This window comes from Bos indicus, chromosome 21 (assembly GCF_029378745.1).
Source record: "Bos indicus isolate NIAB-ARS_2022 breed Sahiwal x Tharparkar chromosome 21, NIAB-ARS_B.indTharparkar_mat_pri_1.0, whole genome shotgun sequence".
Taxonomy (NCBI): Eukaryota; Metazoa; Chordata; class Mammalia; order Artiodactyla; family Bovidae; genus Bos; species Bos indicus.
In genome coordinates, this window is record NC_091780.1 from 54,865,959 (window position 1) to 54,882,320 (window position 16,362).

The window sequence follows — 16,362 nt, forward strand, 5'->3', positions numbered from 1 at the left end:
TTTATAAACTTTCTGTTCAATGAGAAAACACATCCTTAAAGAATATATATGGTATTACTGCATTTATATATAAAAATTTACAAAGCCTAACTATATATTGGGGCACATATGTGGCAAAATTACAACAAAATGCAAAGGAATAATCCATTAAAAATTCAGAATAGTGGTTACTTCTGGGGGAGAGAAGGAGATGGTATTCAGGAGGGGCATGAGGGAACTTTAAAGGTATTGTTAGCCCAACCTCAACAATACCAGTTTTAAACCACAATTAAAATGTACACCAAGACTTTTTAAAAGATAAAGAACCCACTAACTGACTTTGATTTAAAAAACAACAGTCTCCTCTTATTGGAGGAAACTCATTCTACTAAATGTCTGGAAATATTTTAGAATATTAAACAAATATATTAAACATAAACGTTTTCATAAAGCAATCTCAGTTAAGAGAAAAGCAAAGGTAACATCCAGCTATATTTTCAATGTACAAAAGTTATCTGTGTAACACAACACTGTTAATCAACTATATCTAATATAAAATAAAAAACAGACTAAAGTTACCAGTGGAATGCTCTAAATCATGATTGCTATGGGTCTAATTCAACCCACCAGCTACTTTTGTAAACACAGTTTTATTGGAACCCAGCCATTTCATGTTTATGTATTGTCTATGGCCACTCTTGTACTACAATGACAGACTTAGGTAGTTACACAGACCATATGCCCACAAAGTCTGAAATATTTACTATTTGGCTGGCTCTTCACAGAAAAAGTCTGACAACTCCTATTTAAGTTATTAGAAAAGAAAGCACCGTTTTACTACTGTTGTTAAAAAATATTTACATGAAGAAAATAAATTGCATGGAAATTCCAAGACTTGTATTAGTATCCTATTTTTTATTTCCTTAGTGGTTATTCTGATTAATTGTACTCATTCAGACACATTCTTGTCCCAGTCTGCCTTCATCACAGATTCTGAGCTCTCTTCTTTAGTACTGTCTGATATAGCTAGCAATAATAAATCCTCTCTGACCTAGTCTGACTCAAAGATGTAAATGATTTCACAAAGGGAAAAAAAGGGCATAAAATGGTAGAAAAGTTCACGAGTAAGTAGGACGGATAACATTTTTGCACTGGGAGGGAGGAGGGGTTAATTGAGAGTGTTACAGAGAATGGACAACAATCTGATTAAAACAGACAGATAAGTGTTTTAAGAAGAAGAGAAAAAATCAAAAAAGCAAAGAAAGTAAACAGGAAAATAAAACTATTTTAAAAATATTAAAAAATCAGCAAATTTTAAGAGTATACAATCTATTAGTGTGTGTTGTGCTAAGTCGCTTCAGTCGTGTCCGACTTTTTCCAACGCCACGGACCACAGCCCGCCAGGCTCCTCTGTCCATGGGATTTTCTAGGCAAGAATACTGGAGTGGGTTGCCATTTCCTCCTCCAGGGGATCTTCCCAACCCAGGGATCAAGCCCATGTCACATCCATCCTTTAAAAGCCTTATATTTACCTATCTAAACAGGCAAACAGTCCAGATTTTCCTCCTACTGCACAAAGTACTTTGGGAGCACAGCGAGGTCGTGTCATCAAGACTGTCTGATGAGACAGTCTGTGTTCGGGCATAAAGTGGTACTTCAGAGCTTCATTCAAAAGATGTTTACAAGTGCGATCATCACGAATAAGATGATTTGCTTCATATAATCTAGTGAGAAACTTAACACTGAGCAACGGTAATCGCACACTGTTAAGTAGCTGAGCTAAGTACTTCTGGCGTTCTTGGACATCATACTTGATCCAAGACTCAAGTGCGTAAAAAACAGTCTCTTCAGTAGCTACATTCAAACAGTCATTGGAAACGATTTCATCCAAATCAGCATGAGTGAGCTCAAAAAACTCTTCAGTCTGGCAAACAGCTTCAAAATTCTGGCATATGTATTTAGTGGCTGCCAAATAAAGGTCATGGCAACCATACGTCTCTGCAAAACGAGAAATTCCAATACAATTACCAGGATCAAGTTGGCTTTCAAGAAATGCGCAACATTCTTTCAGGACAAGTTTTATCTGCAGTAGGTTTGCTGCTGGAAGGAGAGATTCAACTGTATCTTGTGAAATAAAAACAGTCCCTGTATAGGCATATTCCACAATGGCCTGGAGAGCAGTCTCATCAATGCACTGAAACTCAACTTCACTGTTCTCTTTTTCAGAGAGGTTTCCAGTGAACATAGCTTTGAAATACGGGCTGATGCTGGCAAGTACCACTTTGTGAGCGTGAATTTTAACATCACCTACTCGAAGAATGATGTCACAGAGTTCGTGATGTTGACGAAGAAGATTCAAGCCTTGTAGAAGTTGTTCAGAATGTAAGTGGGTTAAGTTAGCAAGCATGTAGGTCGGGGATGTGTGGTCCATCTACAGAAAAACAAAAGGCAAGGACAGCTATTTCAAAATAACCTTACAAATGATTCCTTTTTCAAGTAGCACAAAATAAATGAGATTTGTTGTTTATCTGCATGTTTGCTGGTTTTTAAATACCTTATACTACATACTAGACAGAGGCTTTTAGAGTTATTAATAGAAAGGATGTTAACAATCATTCAACTCCGTTATTATAGATATTAGGAAACAGAGGCTCCAAAATGATACAAGTCTCTTGACATGGACTTTTGAATCAGAACTCTGCCAACTCTTCTGTTTCCCTTCATTAGATTCAAGTCTGAGCTATCCCTGAAATAAAACACAATAGTGAAGAAAAAAAAAAAAAAAACTGCTTAAAGGAAAATTAATTTTGAAACAATGCTTGTAGTTATTTGGCTATTTTTCTCAATAATGATATCAATGTCTGTCAATCTAATCAACAGATACTTTAACTGAAATGCAATTTCATGTTAACTCACATACTTTACCCAAAGATTCAATAATTATTTTGAAAAAGCATGCTGAATTTATAAAGATACCACCACTGTCAACTGATTCGATGACAACAAAAAATTAATGTGAACACAGTCTGGTATTCGATAAGGGCAATAAGGCTCACTTACTGATCTAGACCATACCTACTCAACTCCTGATACGTCTGGATCATACCCACTCCATCTACTTAACACCCTGTGCTTCTGGAAGATGAAAAAGAATAAAAATAGAAAAGAAGAGAACAGATGAGACAGGAAAGATGAAGAAAAAGTGAGAGGCAATAAGAATTGGGGTATGTTGAGTAACTGCTCTAGCAAAAGACATCCCCAACCTAATCCCTGGAAGCTTTGAATGGTACTTTACATGGCAAAAAAAAAAAAAAGACTGTATAGACATGATTGAGGATTTTGAGATGGTGAGATTATCCTGGATTATCCAAGTACAATCACATTTACTTTATAAGAAGGCAGAAGGAGATCTGACACAGATAGAAGAAAAGAAGGTAATCTGACCACAGAGGCAGAGACTGGAGGGATGCAGTCACAAACCAATTAACACTGGCAGCCACCAGAAGCTGGAAGAGGTGAGGCACGCATTCTCCCCTGGAACCTCCAGGGGGCACACAGCCCTGCCAACACCGTATTTCAGGCCAGTGTTACTAATTTCAGACTTTTGGCCTCTGTGACTGTAAGAGAATAAAGTTCTGTTATTTTAAGCAACTGAGTTTGTGGTAATTTGTTATAGCAGCCATAAGAAATCAATACACCAACACTTCAGAAGGGCTCATAGCAGCTGTTTAGAATAGATGAAAGGATCGTAAGGCATCTACACGATACGAACTGTTTCTTTCCTATCTCATTCACTCTTCAAACACAAGTTTCAGGGATAATAATAATAATCTTAAAAAAGCAGAAGATTAGCTCCTATTTTAAAAGTATTATCAAATAAATTACAAAATTTTGAACATTAGTAAATAATATGAATGTTGGTAGGCTGGGGAGAATCTAACACTTCATTCCTGGGGCATTTTTAAGTGAAAATACTCAAATATTAAAACTTTGATCTTCACTAAGAATGTCATCATTTCACATTTGTTTCATCTGAATTTTATATATGTGAAAAATTTTTGTTAACATGACATTATAACTGATATCACCAACCTCTACTTCTGATCTCTCCAAATAATCCTATATACATCTAACAGAATAATTCTCAATCAGGGTACAGACAAGTCTCAAGAAACTTGTTGGTTTTCCAGTAGGTACTTTATTCCAGGACAGAATATTTTAAGAAAACAGCAACCAGAAGGCATATGTTTAGATCTGGATCTGTTCTTTTTACTTACTATAGTACTGACCTCTTAAACTTATTTAACTTCTTTTTTAAGCCTTCATTTAATAGAAAAAAACTAGTTAATTATCTAGACTAAAAAGAAAAAAATGAACAACAGGAAAGATGAGTAGACATACAAAATAAACAATAGAACTAGAAAGTGGTCCTGGCTACTTCACATCATTAACTTTATCTTACCTTGAATTTCCTTATCAAAGTGAGATCATAATATCAATAATGCATGAATGCATGCTAAGTCACTTCAATCGTGTCCGACTCTTTGAGACCCTATGGACTGTAGCCCACCAGGCTCCTCTGTCCATGGGATTCTCAAGAATACTGAGTGGGTTGCCATGTTCTTCTTCAGGAGATCTTCCTGGCCCAGAGATTGAACCCACATCTCTTAAGTCTCCTGGCAAAGGCACGCAGGTCTCTTTACCACTAGCAGAACCTGGGAAGCCCAATGTTAGTAATACCTGAACTATACGTACCTCACAGTTTTTGAGGATCAAATTAGATAATGTACATGAAAACACAACAGACTGTAAGAATGATGAGTACAGGATACTATGGTGAGGCAACAGAAATGTAACAGTATTAGTGAAGAACAGGGCCCTTGGAAATACAAGATAATGAGTTTTAGTCCTAACTGGCTAATATACTGTTATATGGAATTGGTACATTACTTAATGCAAGTATTAATTCTGTCATCCATAAAACAAGAATACAACCATATTTCGAAGGTTACATGAAAACGGTTTTATAAAGTTTCAGTTCAGTTCAGTTCAGTTGCTCAGTCGTGTCCAACTCTTTGTGACCCCATGAATCGCAGCACACCAGGCCTCCCTGTCCATCACCAACTCCCGGAGTTCACTCAAACTCACGTACATCAAGTCGGTGATGCCATCCAGACATCTCATCCTGTCATCCCCTTCTTCTCCTGCCCCTAATCCCTCCCAGCATCAAGGTCTTTTCCAAAGAGTTAAGTCTTCGCATGAGGTGGCCAAAGTACTGGAGTTTCAGCTTTAGCCATCAGTCCTTCCAATGAACACCCAGGAATGATCTCCTTTAGGAGGGACTGGTTGGATCTCCTTGCAGTCCAAGGGACTCTCAAGAGTCTTCTCCAACACCACACTTCAAAAGCATCAATTCTTCAGCACTCAACTTTCTTCACAGTCCAACTCTCACATCCATACATGACCACAGGAAAAACCATAGCCTTGACTAGACAGACCTTTGTTGACGAAATAATGTCTCTGCTTTTGAATATGCTATCTAGGTTGGTCATAACTTTCCTTCCAAGGAGTAAGCGTCTTTTAATTACATGGCTGCAGTCACCATCTGCAGTGATTTTGGAGCCCAGAAAAATAAAGTCTCTCACTGCTTCCACTGTTTCCCCATCTATTTCCCATGAAGTGATGGGACCAGATGCCATGATCTTCGTTTTCTGAATGTTGAGCTTTAAGCCAACTTTTTCACTCTCCTATTTCACTTTCATCAAGAGGCTTTTTAGTTCCTCTTCACTTTCTGCCATAAGGGTGGTGTCATCTGCATATCTGAGGTTATTGACATTTCTCCCAGCAATCTTGATTCCAGCTTGTGCTTCTTCCAGTCCAGCGTTTCTCATGATGTACTCTGCATAGAAGTTAAATAAGCAGGGTGACAGTACACAGCCTTGATGTACTCCTTTTCCTATTTGGAACCAGTCTGTTGTTCCATGTCCAATTCTAACTGTTACTTCCTGACCTGCATACAGGTTTCTCAAGAGGCATGTCAGGTGGTCTGGTATTCCCATCTCTTGAAGAATTTTCCACAGTTTATTGTGATCCACACAGTCAAAGGCTTTGGCACAGTCAATAAAGCAGAAATAGAAGTTTTTCTGGAACTCTCTTGCTTTTCCCATGATCCAGCGGATGTTGGCAATTTGATCTCTGGTTCCTCTGCCTTTTCTAAAACCAGCTTGAACATCAGGAATTTCACAGTTCACATATTGCTGAAGTCTGGCTTGGAGAATTTTGAGCATTACTTTACTAGCGTGTGAGATGAGTGTAATTGTGCGGTAGTTTGAGCATTCTTTGGCATTGCCTTTCTTTGGGATTGGAATGAAAACTGACCTTTTCCAGCCCTGTGGCCACTGCTGAGTTTTCCAAATTTGCTGGCATATTGAGTGCAGCACTTTCACAGCATCATCTTTCAGGATTTGAAAGAACTCAATTGGAATTCCATCACCTCCACTAGCTTTGTTCGTAGTGATGCTTTCTAAGGCCCAGTTGACTTCACATTCCAGGATGTCTGGCTCTAGGTGGGTGATCACACCATCGTGATTATCTTGGCTGTGAAGATCTTTTTTGTACAGTTCTTCAGTGTATTCTTGCTACCTCTTCTTAATATCGTCTGCTTCTGTTAGGTCCATACCATTTCTGTCCTTTATCGAGTCCATCTTTGCATGAAATGTTCCCTTGGTATCTCTGATTTTCTTGAAAAGATCTCTAGTCTTTCCCATTCTCTTGTTTTCCTCTCTTTCTCTGCACTGGTCGCTGAGGAAGGCTTTCTTATCTCTCCTTTCTATTCTTTGAAACTCTGCATTCAGATGCTTATATCTTTCCTTTTCTCCTTTGCTTTTCACTTCTCTTCTTTTCACAGCTATTTGTAAGACCTCCCCAGACAGCCATTTTGCTTTTTTGCATTTCTTTTCCATGGGGATGGTCTTGATCCCTATTTTCCATACAATGTCACGAACCTCATTCCATAGTTCATCAGGCACTCTATCAGATCTAGTCCCTTAAATCTATTTCTTACTTCCACTGTATAATCATAAGGGATCCAATTTAGGTCATACCTGAATGGTCTAGTGATTTTCCCTAATTTCTTCAATTTAAGTCTGAATTTGGCAATAAGGAGTTCATGATCTGAGCCACAGTCAGATCCTGGCCTTGTTTTTGCTGACTGTATAGAGCTTCTCCATCTTTGGCTGCAAAGAATATAATCAATCTGATTTTGGTGTTGACTATCTAGCGATGTCCATGTATAGAGTCTTCTCTTGTGTTGTTGGAAAAGGGTGTTTGTTATGACCAGTGTGTTCTCTTGGCAAAACTCTATTAGCCTTTGCCCTGCTTCATTCCACATTCCTAGGCCAAATATGCCTGTTATCCCAGGTGTTTCTTGACTTCCTACTTTTGCATTCCAGTCCCCTATAATGAAAAGGACATCTTTTTTGGGTGTTAGTTCTAAAAGGTCTTGTAGGTCTTCAAAGAACTGTTCCAACTTCAGCTTCTTCAGCATTACTGGCTGGGGCATAGGCTTGGATTACCATGATACTGAATGGTTTGCCTTGGAAAACAAACAGAGATCATTCTGTTGTTTTTGAGATTGCATCGAAGTACTGCATTTCAGACTCTTTTGTTGACCATGAGGGCTACTCCATTTCTTCTAAGGGATTCCTGCCCACAGTAGTAGATATAATGGTCATCTGAGTTAAATTCACCCATTCCAGTCCATTTTATCTCGCTGTTCCTAGAATGTCAGCATTCACTCTTTCCATCTCCTGCTTGACCACTTCCAATTTGCCTTGATTCATGGACCTGACATTCCAGATTCCTATGCAATATTGCTCTTTACAGCATCGGACCTTGCTTCTATCACCAGTCGCATCCACAACTGGGTACTGTTTTTGCTTTGGCTTCATCCTTTCATTCTTTCTGGGAGTTATTTGTCCACTGATCTCCAGCAGCATATTGGGCACCTACTGACCTAAGTTCCACAAAACCTGAAGTGCTATGAATACAGCACTTGTCTCATTCTCTTCTCATGGTCCTCACTTTCACCGGTTTCATTCTTTCCATAATGACCTTTCACGTCAATAAAGCTCATGTAATTACAACAGCTCAATATAAGTATTTTCTTACCATTTGCCAGATTTTGTCTATAAACTTTCTCCTCTCCCATCTTCTATCCAATTCCAATTTTGAAAAGGCTAGGTCACAATTAATTTCATCTGAAAGTCTATAAACATTTAGGTACTCAATTCCTTTACATGCAATTAATTAAAAATGGTGTCTTGTGAAACATATCCCTCTCTACTCTCATTTGTCTGATTTAACAAGGAGATGTTATTCAGAATGAAAAGTGAGCAACAAACAGGAAACTGAATGATACAGAAAATAAGAGTATGAAAAAGGACACCTGTTTAATACAATGAGAGAAGAAAGGGAAATAAAAGGTATATTGATTGGAAAGAAAGAAACAAAACTATCTTTGTTGGCAGATGACATGACTGTCTATGTAGAAAATCCAAAACAAAAAACCCCCCAAACACTGAAACTAGGAAGCAATTATAGCAAGTTTACAAGATACAAGGTCAATATACAAAAGTCAATTACTTTTCTACAAAGCATCAATGAACAAGTAAAAGTTGAAATTTAAAACATATTATCATTTACATAACACCTAAAAATTGAAATACTTATATATAAATCTAACAAAATATGTAGAAGATCTATGAGAAAAAGTATAAAATTCTAATAAAAGAAAGCAAAGAACTAAATAAATGGAGAGATATTCCATGTTCATGGATAAGACTCTCAACATTATCAAGATGTCGATTCTTCCTGACTTGCACTACGGATTCAACGTAATCCCAATCAAAATTCTAGCAAGTTATTTTGTGGATGGTGAAAACTGATTCTAAAGTTTTCACAGAGAGACAAAATACCCGGAATAGCCAACTCAATATTGAAAAAGAAGAATAAAGTCGAATGACTGATACTACCCAATTTCAAGCATTATTATAAAGCTATAGTAATGAAGACAGAACGGCACCAGTGAAAGCGCAGACAAATAGACCAGTGGAACAGATCAGAGAGTCTAGAAATAGACCCACATAAACACAGTTAACTGATCTTTAACAAAGCAAGAAAGGCAATACAATGGAGGTCTTTTCAACAAATGGAGGTGGAATGGATATCCACAAATAAAAAAATGCAACTGCACACAGTCCTTACTTATATCCTTCAGAAAAATTAACTCAAAACGGATCACAGACCTAAATGTAAAATGCAAAACTATAAAACACTTAGAAGATAACACAAGAGTAAATTCTAGATGACCCTGGGTATGGCAATGATTATTTTTAGATATGACACCAAGGCATAATCTGTACAAGAAAGAATGGCAAGCTGGACATCCCTATTAAAAACAAAACAAACACACATACATTCACTCACGCACAAAAAACCCACAAAAACTTCTACTTTGGGAAAAACTTGTCAAGAGAATGAGAAGACAAGCCCCACACTGGGGGAAAATATCTTTGAAAACCACAACTGATAAAGAACTATTATTCAATTAAACAAAGAACTTTTAAAATTAAACAATAAGAAAATTAACAACCTGATTAAGAAATGGATTAAAGACCTTAACAGACACCTCACCAGAAAAGATACAGATAGTAAGTAAGCAGATGAAATGATGTCACGGGTCATCAGGAAATTGCATATTAAGACAACAATGAAATACTACCTCACACCTATTAGAATGGTTAAAACCCAGAACCCTGAGAACACCCAACGTGAGGGACAATATGGGGCAAAAGGAACTTTCATTCATGGCTAGTGGGAATCCAAAATTGTACAGCAACTCTGGAAGACACTTTGATAGCTTCTTATAAAACTAACCTGTATGGTTTTATAAGTGACTTCCCTGGTGGCTCAGACGATAGAGCGTCTGCCTACAATGCAGGAGACCTGGGTTCAATCCCTGGGTCGGGAAGATCTTCTGGAGAAGGAAATGGCAACCCACTCCGGTATTCTTGCCTGGAAAATCCCACGGATGGAAGAGCCTGGTAGGCTACAGTCCATGGGGTCGCAAAGAGTCAGACATGACTGAGCGACTTTACTTTTCTTTCTTATAAAACTAAACATACTCTTATCATACAATCCTGCATTCCCCTTCCTCAGTATTTACCCAAATGAACTGAAAATTTATGTCCACACAAAAACTTGCACGTGGATGTTTACAGCAACTTTATTTTGAAGTGCCAATACTTGGAAGCAACCAAGGTGTCCTTCAGTAGGTGAATGGGTAACTATTAAACTATGCTACATCAAGACTGCAGAATATTATTCAGTGCTAAAAGAAATGGGCTGTCGAGCTCCTAAAAGACATAGAGAAAATGTCTTATCAGGTAAAAGAAGCCAACCTGACAATGCTATACACTGCAAGAGTCCAATTATATGATATTCTGGAAAAGGTAAAACTATAAAGACAGTAAAAATATCAATGGTTGCTAGGGGTTTTGGGGAGGGAAGATGAATAGGCAAAGCACTCAGGACCTTTAGGGCAGTGAAATTACTCTATATAACACTATAATGGTAGATAGGTATCATTATACACCTGTCCCAACCCACAGAATATACAACACTGAGAATGAACCCTAAGGTGAATTATGGACTTTGGGGGATAATGCGTCAATGTAAGTTCACCTATTAAAACAAACACACCACTACGGTGGGGGACATGGACGATGGGGGAAGGTATGCTCGTGCTGGTGAAGGGTGTAAATGGGAAACCCCTGTACGTTCCTTAATTTTGCTGTGAACCTAAAACTGTACTTAAATCTTTTAAAAAGTAAATCAAGCAGGAAAAATAGGAGATCTAGCTACTTTATAAGTTCATACCTCTCCCAGACTAAATCCTACGATATTTAAAAGATATTTAAAAGAACCTGTGAATGAGACCCCTGAATCATTGCCAGTGCCACAAGACTAAAAACTATTTTAAAAAATAAGACAGTAATTTCTACTAACATCTTGGAAAGGATAATGTTAATTTTAGATAACACTATAAAACAAATTATTAACGAGTTGATTTGTGAATATTGAGAAGATGATGTAGTGATTTCTAACACTAGGATGGACGAACTAACAAGAAGATGTGTCACAGATGAATCTTGGGGTTTCTTTTTATGTATTTGAAAGACTTGCAGATCAGAAAAATACATGATATTTAAAGACATGATTTTGAGAACAAAACCAGAAGTATGATAAGCTAGTTCAGTTAGCTAAACTAGCATGTGGTTGGATAACCACACTACAGTATACTACTTAATGGAATGAGGTCTACCTGGAGGGAGGTTTCTGCTGGTATGGTGTAAGGCCAAGATGAAGATACTGGGGGCAGGCCCTTCAGCTCTGCAGATGATACAAAGCTGCAGAGGACAACAAATACACCAGCCAGTAAAACATGTATCCAAAAAGACCTGACATCTAACAAGAAGATATTTAAGAGGGATAAACGTTAAGATTCTATAGTGGATTCCAGAACAACTATACAAGTATAGAATAAGAGAGAAAAGACTCACCAGTTGCATGCGAATCTTAGGGAGGTTTAATGTGCATTGATAGAACTATAATACATAGAACTAGAGAGGAGACATTCCCACTTGGCTGGGACAAATGAACAAATACAAACAGGTCAAGGCCAAAGCCTGACTAATCTGACCAGAAAAGATACAGTAAGCCACTTCTGTATTTAGACAGTTTATTACTCACAGACAGTAAAAGACTAAGCTCCCTGGATCCCTGCCCTACACACCAAAAAGGAAAATGCATACAAAGGAGGCTGGATGGCAGCAGCAGTTCTGCATCCCACAGCTCTGCTACGTGAAAGTCTCATACCTCAGCACACTCGCGTGTGTTAGTTGCTTAGTTGTGTCTGACTCTGCAACCCCACGAACTGTACCCGCCAGGTTTCTCCGTCCGTGGAATTCTCCAGGCAAGAATACTGGAGTGGGTTGCCATTTCCTTCTCCAGAGGATCTTCCCAGCCCAGGAACTGAACTCAGGTCTCCTGCACTGCAGGAAGATTCTCTACCGTCTGAGCTAGCAGGGAAGGCCCATCACTCTGGAAAGCTAAAGAGAAACAGCATCATGGCAGACTTCCAGGGGAGACAGAGAGGCACGCAGGAGATGGCCTTGTAGCAGTTCCTTAAGGACCTTCCTCTCTTGTTCCAAGACTCAGATAAGCTTCAGTCCCACAGTCCAAGCTTTTGCCTATGTGTATACATGCAAGGTCAGAATACCATGACGAAGCAGTTTCCCTATACTTACACCCTTTATTGTATTTCTCCTTTTTTCTCTCCAAAATAATAAAAATGATCAAAGTTTTAAAAACCACTCAAGGAAGGATACTGGTAAAGATGACATACATTTTTAAAAGAACACCCATACATATTTCTATCATTGGACTGGATACAAATGACACGATGTCCACTCCCTTTAAGAACTACTGAGAATGAAGTTTAAGAGATTATATTCTTATAACCAAAATGATTTGAACTACGAACTTTAAGAACAGTAAATATAGGGAACTTAAAATGAATTACGTTGAAGATTTGTCATAACACATCAATTTTATTACTTTAAATTTGACTTCTCTCGCTCAAGAAATTTGACTTTAGAGAAATTCACAGAATTTTAAAAAGAGCAAGCTTTAAAACAATGGTTCTCAAAATATGATCCTTACACTAGCAGCATCAGTATCACCTAGGATCTGCTAAAATGCAAATTCTTGAACCCAAGCACACACCTAACCTAAGGATTCAGAAACTACAGAGAGGAAGGAGCAGCAATCTGTGTTTCAAGAATGTATTAGCATTCTTATGCACGTTAATGTTTTAAAATCAGTTAAAATATTTCCAGCACAAGTGTAACTATTTAAAAATTATTACAAATTATAACTGTACCTCCTTCAAAACTATGAATTACAACTGTGACTATACTTGGTTCTTATTTACCCATAAATGGCTAAAAATAGCTCACGGAAGCAAGAATTCCGAATCTTCAAAACCTGACCTTTGCCAGCTTTACACAGTTTCATTTATCTTATCAATAACCTTGTGCACAATGAAAGGTAAGTACCATGGAAAAGAGGAAAGAACAGTGAGTCAAAGTGTGCATTTCAGGGCCAGAGAGATGAATGGGTTCAAGTCAACATTTGACTACTCAGTAGCTGCAGACTTTAGGCAAATTACTTATTCTAAACTTGAACATTCTCATTTGTAAAATCTGTTGTGGATTAAATAGAATGTTTGGTTTGGAGAAACAAATCAGTGGAGAATAGAAAATACAGAAATAGATAATTTAACATGAAAATTTAGCTTATGATAAAGGCAGCATTTCAAAATCAGTGAGGAAAAGTGTGACTTTCAAGTAAACATGTTGAGATAACAGAATAGCCACAAGAAAAAAAGATAAAATTAGATCCCTTCCACATATCTGGGACTTCCCTTGTGGCTCAGAGAGTAAAGCATCTGCCTACAATGTGGGAGACCTGGGTTCGACCCCTGGGTTGGGAAGATCCCCCTAGAGAAGGAAATGGCAACCCACTCCAGTACTCTTGCCTGGAAAATCCCATGGATGGAGGAGCATGGTAGGCTAGTCCATGGGGTCGCAAAGAATCAGACATGACTAAGCCACTTTACTTCCACATATCTACGCCAAGATAAATTCCTAATGGATCAGAGGTATAAATGGAAAAAATGAAAATATACAAGCATTTGTATAAAATGTGTGAATCTCTCTATAACTTGAGATTGAAGAATAGTTTCCTAAGTATGGTACAAGTGAAAAGACAGGTTAGATTAATTACATTAAAAAACTTTGAATAGTTAAAAAATTCATAAGCAAAGAAAAACATGTGAATAAGGTTGAGAAAAATATTTATAATATATATAAAGATGCAACATCAAAAAATAAAACATTCCTAAAATACTCTAGCACTATAAACAGTCTAAAGAAATGAACAGGAGGTTAAAAAATATATGGTTCTTAAGTATATGAAAAATTCTTCAACTTCATTTGTAATCAAATGCATTAAAACTATATGGAGGCCTCTTTTTGTGCCCAGCACAGCGATGGCTAGAGGTCCCAAGAAGCACCTGGAGCCTGTAGCAGCTCCAAAAAACTGGATGCTGGATAAACTGACTGGTGTGTTTGCCCCTCATCCATCTACTGGTCCCCACAAGCTGAGGGAATGTCTCCCCCTAATCATTTCCCTAAGGAACAGACTTAAGTATGCCTTAACAGGAGATGAAGATTTGCAGCAGCGTTTCATTTAGGTCAATGGCAAATTCGCACCAATAACCTACGCTGTTGATTTTATGGATGTCATCAGCATTATTAGACTGGAGAGAATTTTCGTTTGATCTATGACACGAAGGGTCGCTTTGCTCTTCATCATATTACACCTGAGGAGGCCAAGTGTAAGTTGTGCAAAGTGAGAAAGATCTTTGTGGGGACAAAAGGAATCCTTCATCTGGTGACCCATATGCTCGCACCATCCTTGCCTGATCCCCTCATCAAAGTGAAGGACACCATTCAAATTGCCTTGGAGATGGACAAGATTACTGGTTTCATCAAATTTGACACTAGTAACCTGTGCATGGTGACTGGAGGTGCTAACCTGAAAAGAATTGGTGTGATTACCAACCAGAAGAGCCATCCAGGTTCTTTAGATGTAGTTCATGTGAAAAATGCCAATGGCAACAACTTTGCCACTTGGCTCTCAAACATTTTCATTATTGGCAAAGGCAACAAACCATGGATCTCTCCTCCCCGTGGAAAGGGTATTTGCTTTACCATTGCTGTGGAGAGAGACAAAAGACTGGCAGCCAAACAGAGGATGGATAAAATGATCTCCATGTGACGTGACTGGAAAAGTCTTTGTACTTAATTAAAGGCTTTCCTTGTGGCTCAGCTAGTAAAGAATTGGCCTGCAATGCAGGAGACCTGGGTTTGATCCCTGGGTTTGGAAGATCCCCTGGAAAAGGCAAAGGCTATCCACGCCAGTATTCTGGCCTGGAGAATTCCACGGACTGTATAGTCCATGGGGTCACAAAATTAAAGAAAATATCACCAAAAAAAACACCAAAGACAACTATGCTGCTGCTGCTGCTGCTGCTGCTAAGTCGCTTCAGTCGTGTCCGACTCTGTGCAACCCCATAGACGGCAGCCCACCAGGCTCCCCCGTTCCTGGGATTCTCCAGGCAAGAACACTGGAGTGGGTTGCCATTTCCTTCTCCAATGCATGAAAGTGAAAACTGAAAGTGAAGTCGCTCAGTCGTGTCCGACCCTCAGCGACCCCATGGACTGCAGCCTTCCAGGCTCCTCCATCCATGGGATTTTCCAGGCAAGAGTACTGGAGTAGGGTGCCATTGCCTTCTCCAAAAACAACTATATGGAGTTATTAATAACAATGCTTTCCTGACAATATACTTTGGTGAGGCTATGAGAAACAAACACATTCATCCATCCCCGAGGGAACGCTGAATGATAGAGACCTCTGGAAATAGATCTGGAAAACTTAGCAAAATTACACTTGCATTTACTCATTAATCTAACAATTCTACTTCTAAGAAATTATCAAAAAATACACTGGCAAAAATATAAAAAGACAAATGCATAAGGCTAATAATTACAGGTCTATTTGTAAAAGCAAAACAATAATACCTTATGCTTTTTACTTTAGTATTTGAGAGACTAAAAGGCAACAAACCAAGAATTTTAAGCTCTAATGCCCACCAACGAAAGGGTGGGTGAAAGAAACCCCTGGCACATCCACACAATGGAATACTATGCAGCTGTGAACGGGAATCAGGAATCTCTGTATATACTACTCTGCAGGGTCTTCCTGATCCAAGCATGGAAGAGAAATATGTGTACAGTATGCCACTATTTATTTAAGAAAGGGGGGGGGGGTTTACAAATATATATACCCACTTATTTTTTTTTTAAGGAAATATAACATGGTATATTTTTAAAAGGTTACCTAACAGAGGAAGGAGAGAACAGAGTGGAGGGGATAGAGATAAAGCTACACATCTTTAAACATATCTCAGTTTTACAGATTTGACTGTGGAATTAAGGTAGTATTTTACGTAATTATAAAGCAAAATTAAACCTTAAAAACAACAATTTGAAAATAAAAGGAAACAAAGGAACTCAATGTTCAGTTAGTAGCCTAACCATATTATACCAAATAACTTTAGTAATTTGATGGGCCATCCCTAGAGAGGTATGCCTTAAAAAATCTTATACCACTTCACATAGTTGGTGAAGATGTTAT

The 16,362-nt window shown here is 38.2% G+C and overlaps 1 protein-coding gene and 1 pseudogene across 2 annotated transcripts in view; one reads left to right on the plus strand and one right to left on the minus strand.

Annotated features, from left to right (window-relative positions):
- Positions 1–16,362, minus strand: part of KLHL28 (kelch like family member 28) — a 32,669-nt gene that overhangs the window by 9,433 nt on the left and 6,874 nt on the right. The window contains exons 1-2 of one of the 2 annotated variants that reach the window (XM_070775514.1): positions 11,917–14,425; positions 1,512–2,410 (exon numbers count right to left, since the gene is read on the minus strand). In XM_070775514.1, coding sequence (XP_070631615.1) covers positions 1,512–2,410 — 899 coding nt within the window. In that variant the 5' untranslated portion in view covers positions 11,917–14,425. Of the gene's footprint in view, positions 1–1,511; positions 2,411–11,916; positions 14,426–16,362 lie in introns of those variants that run through there. The other variant, XM_070775513.1, reaches the window with a different exon arrangement.
- LOC109575298 (small ribosomal subunit protein eS4, X isoform-like) lies at positions 14,153–14,943 on the plus strand (annotated as a pseudogene).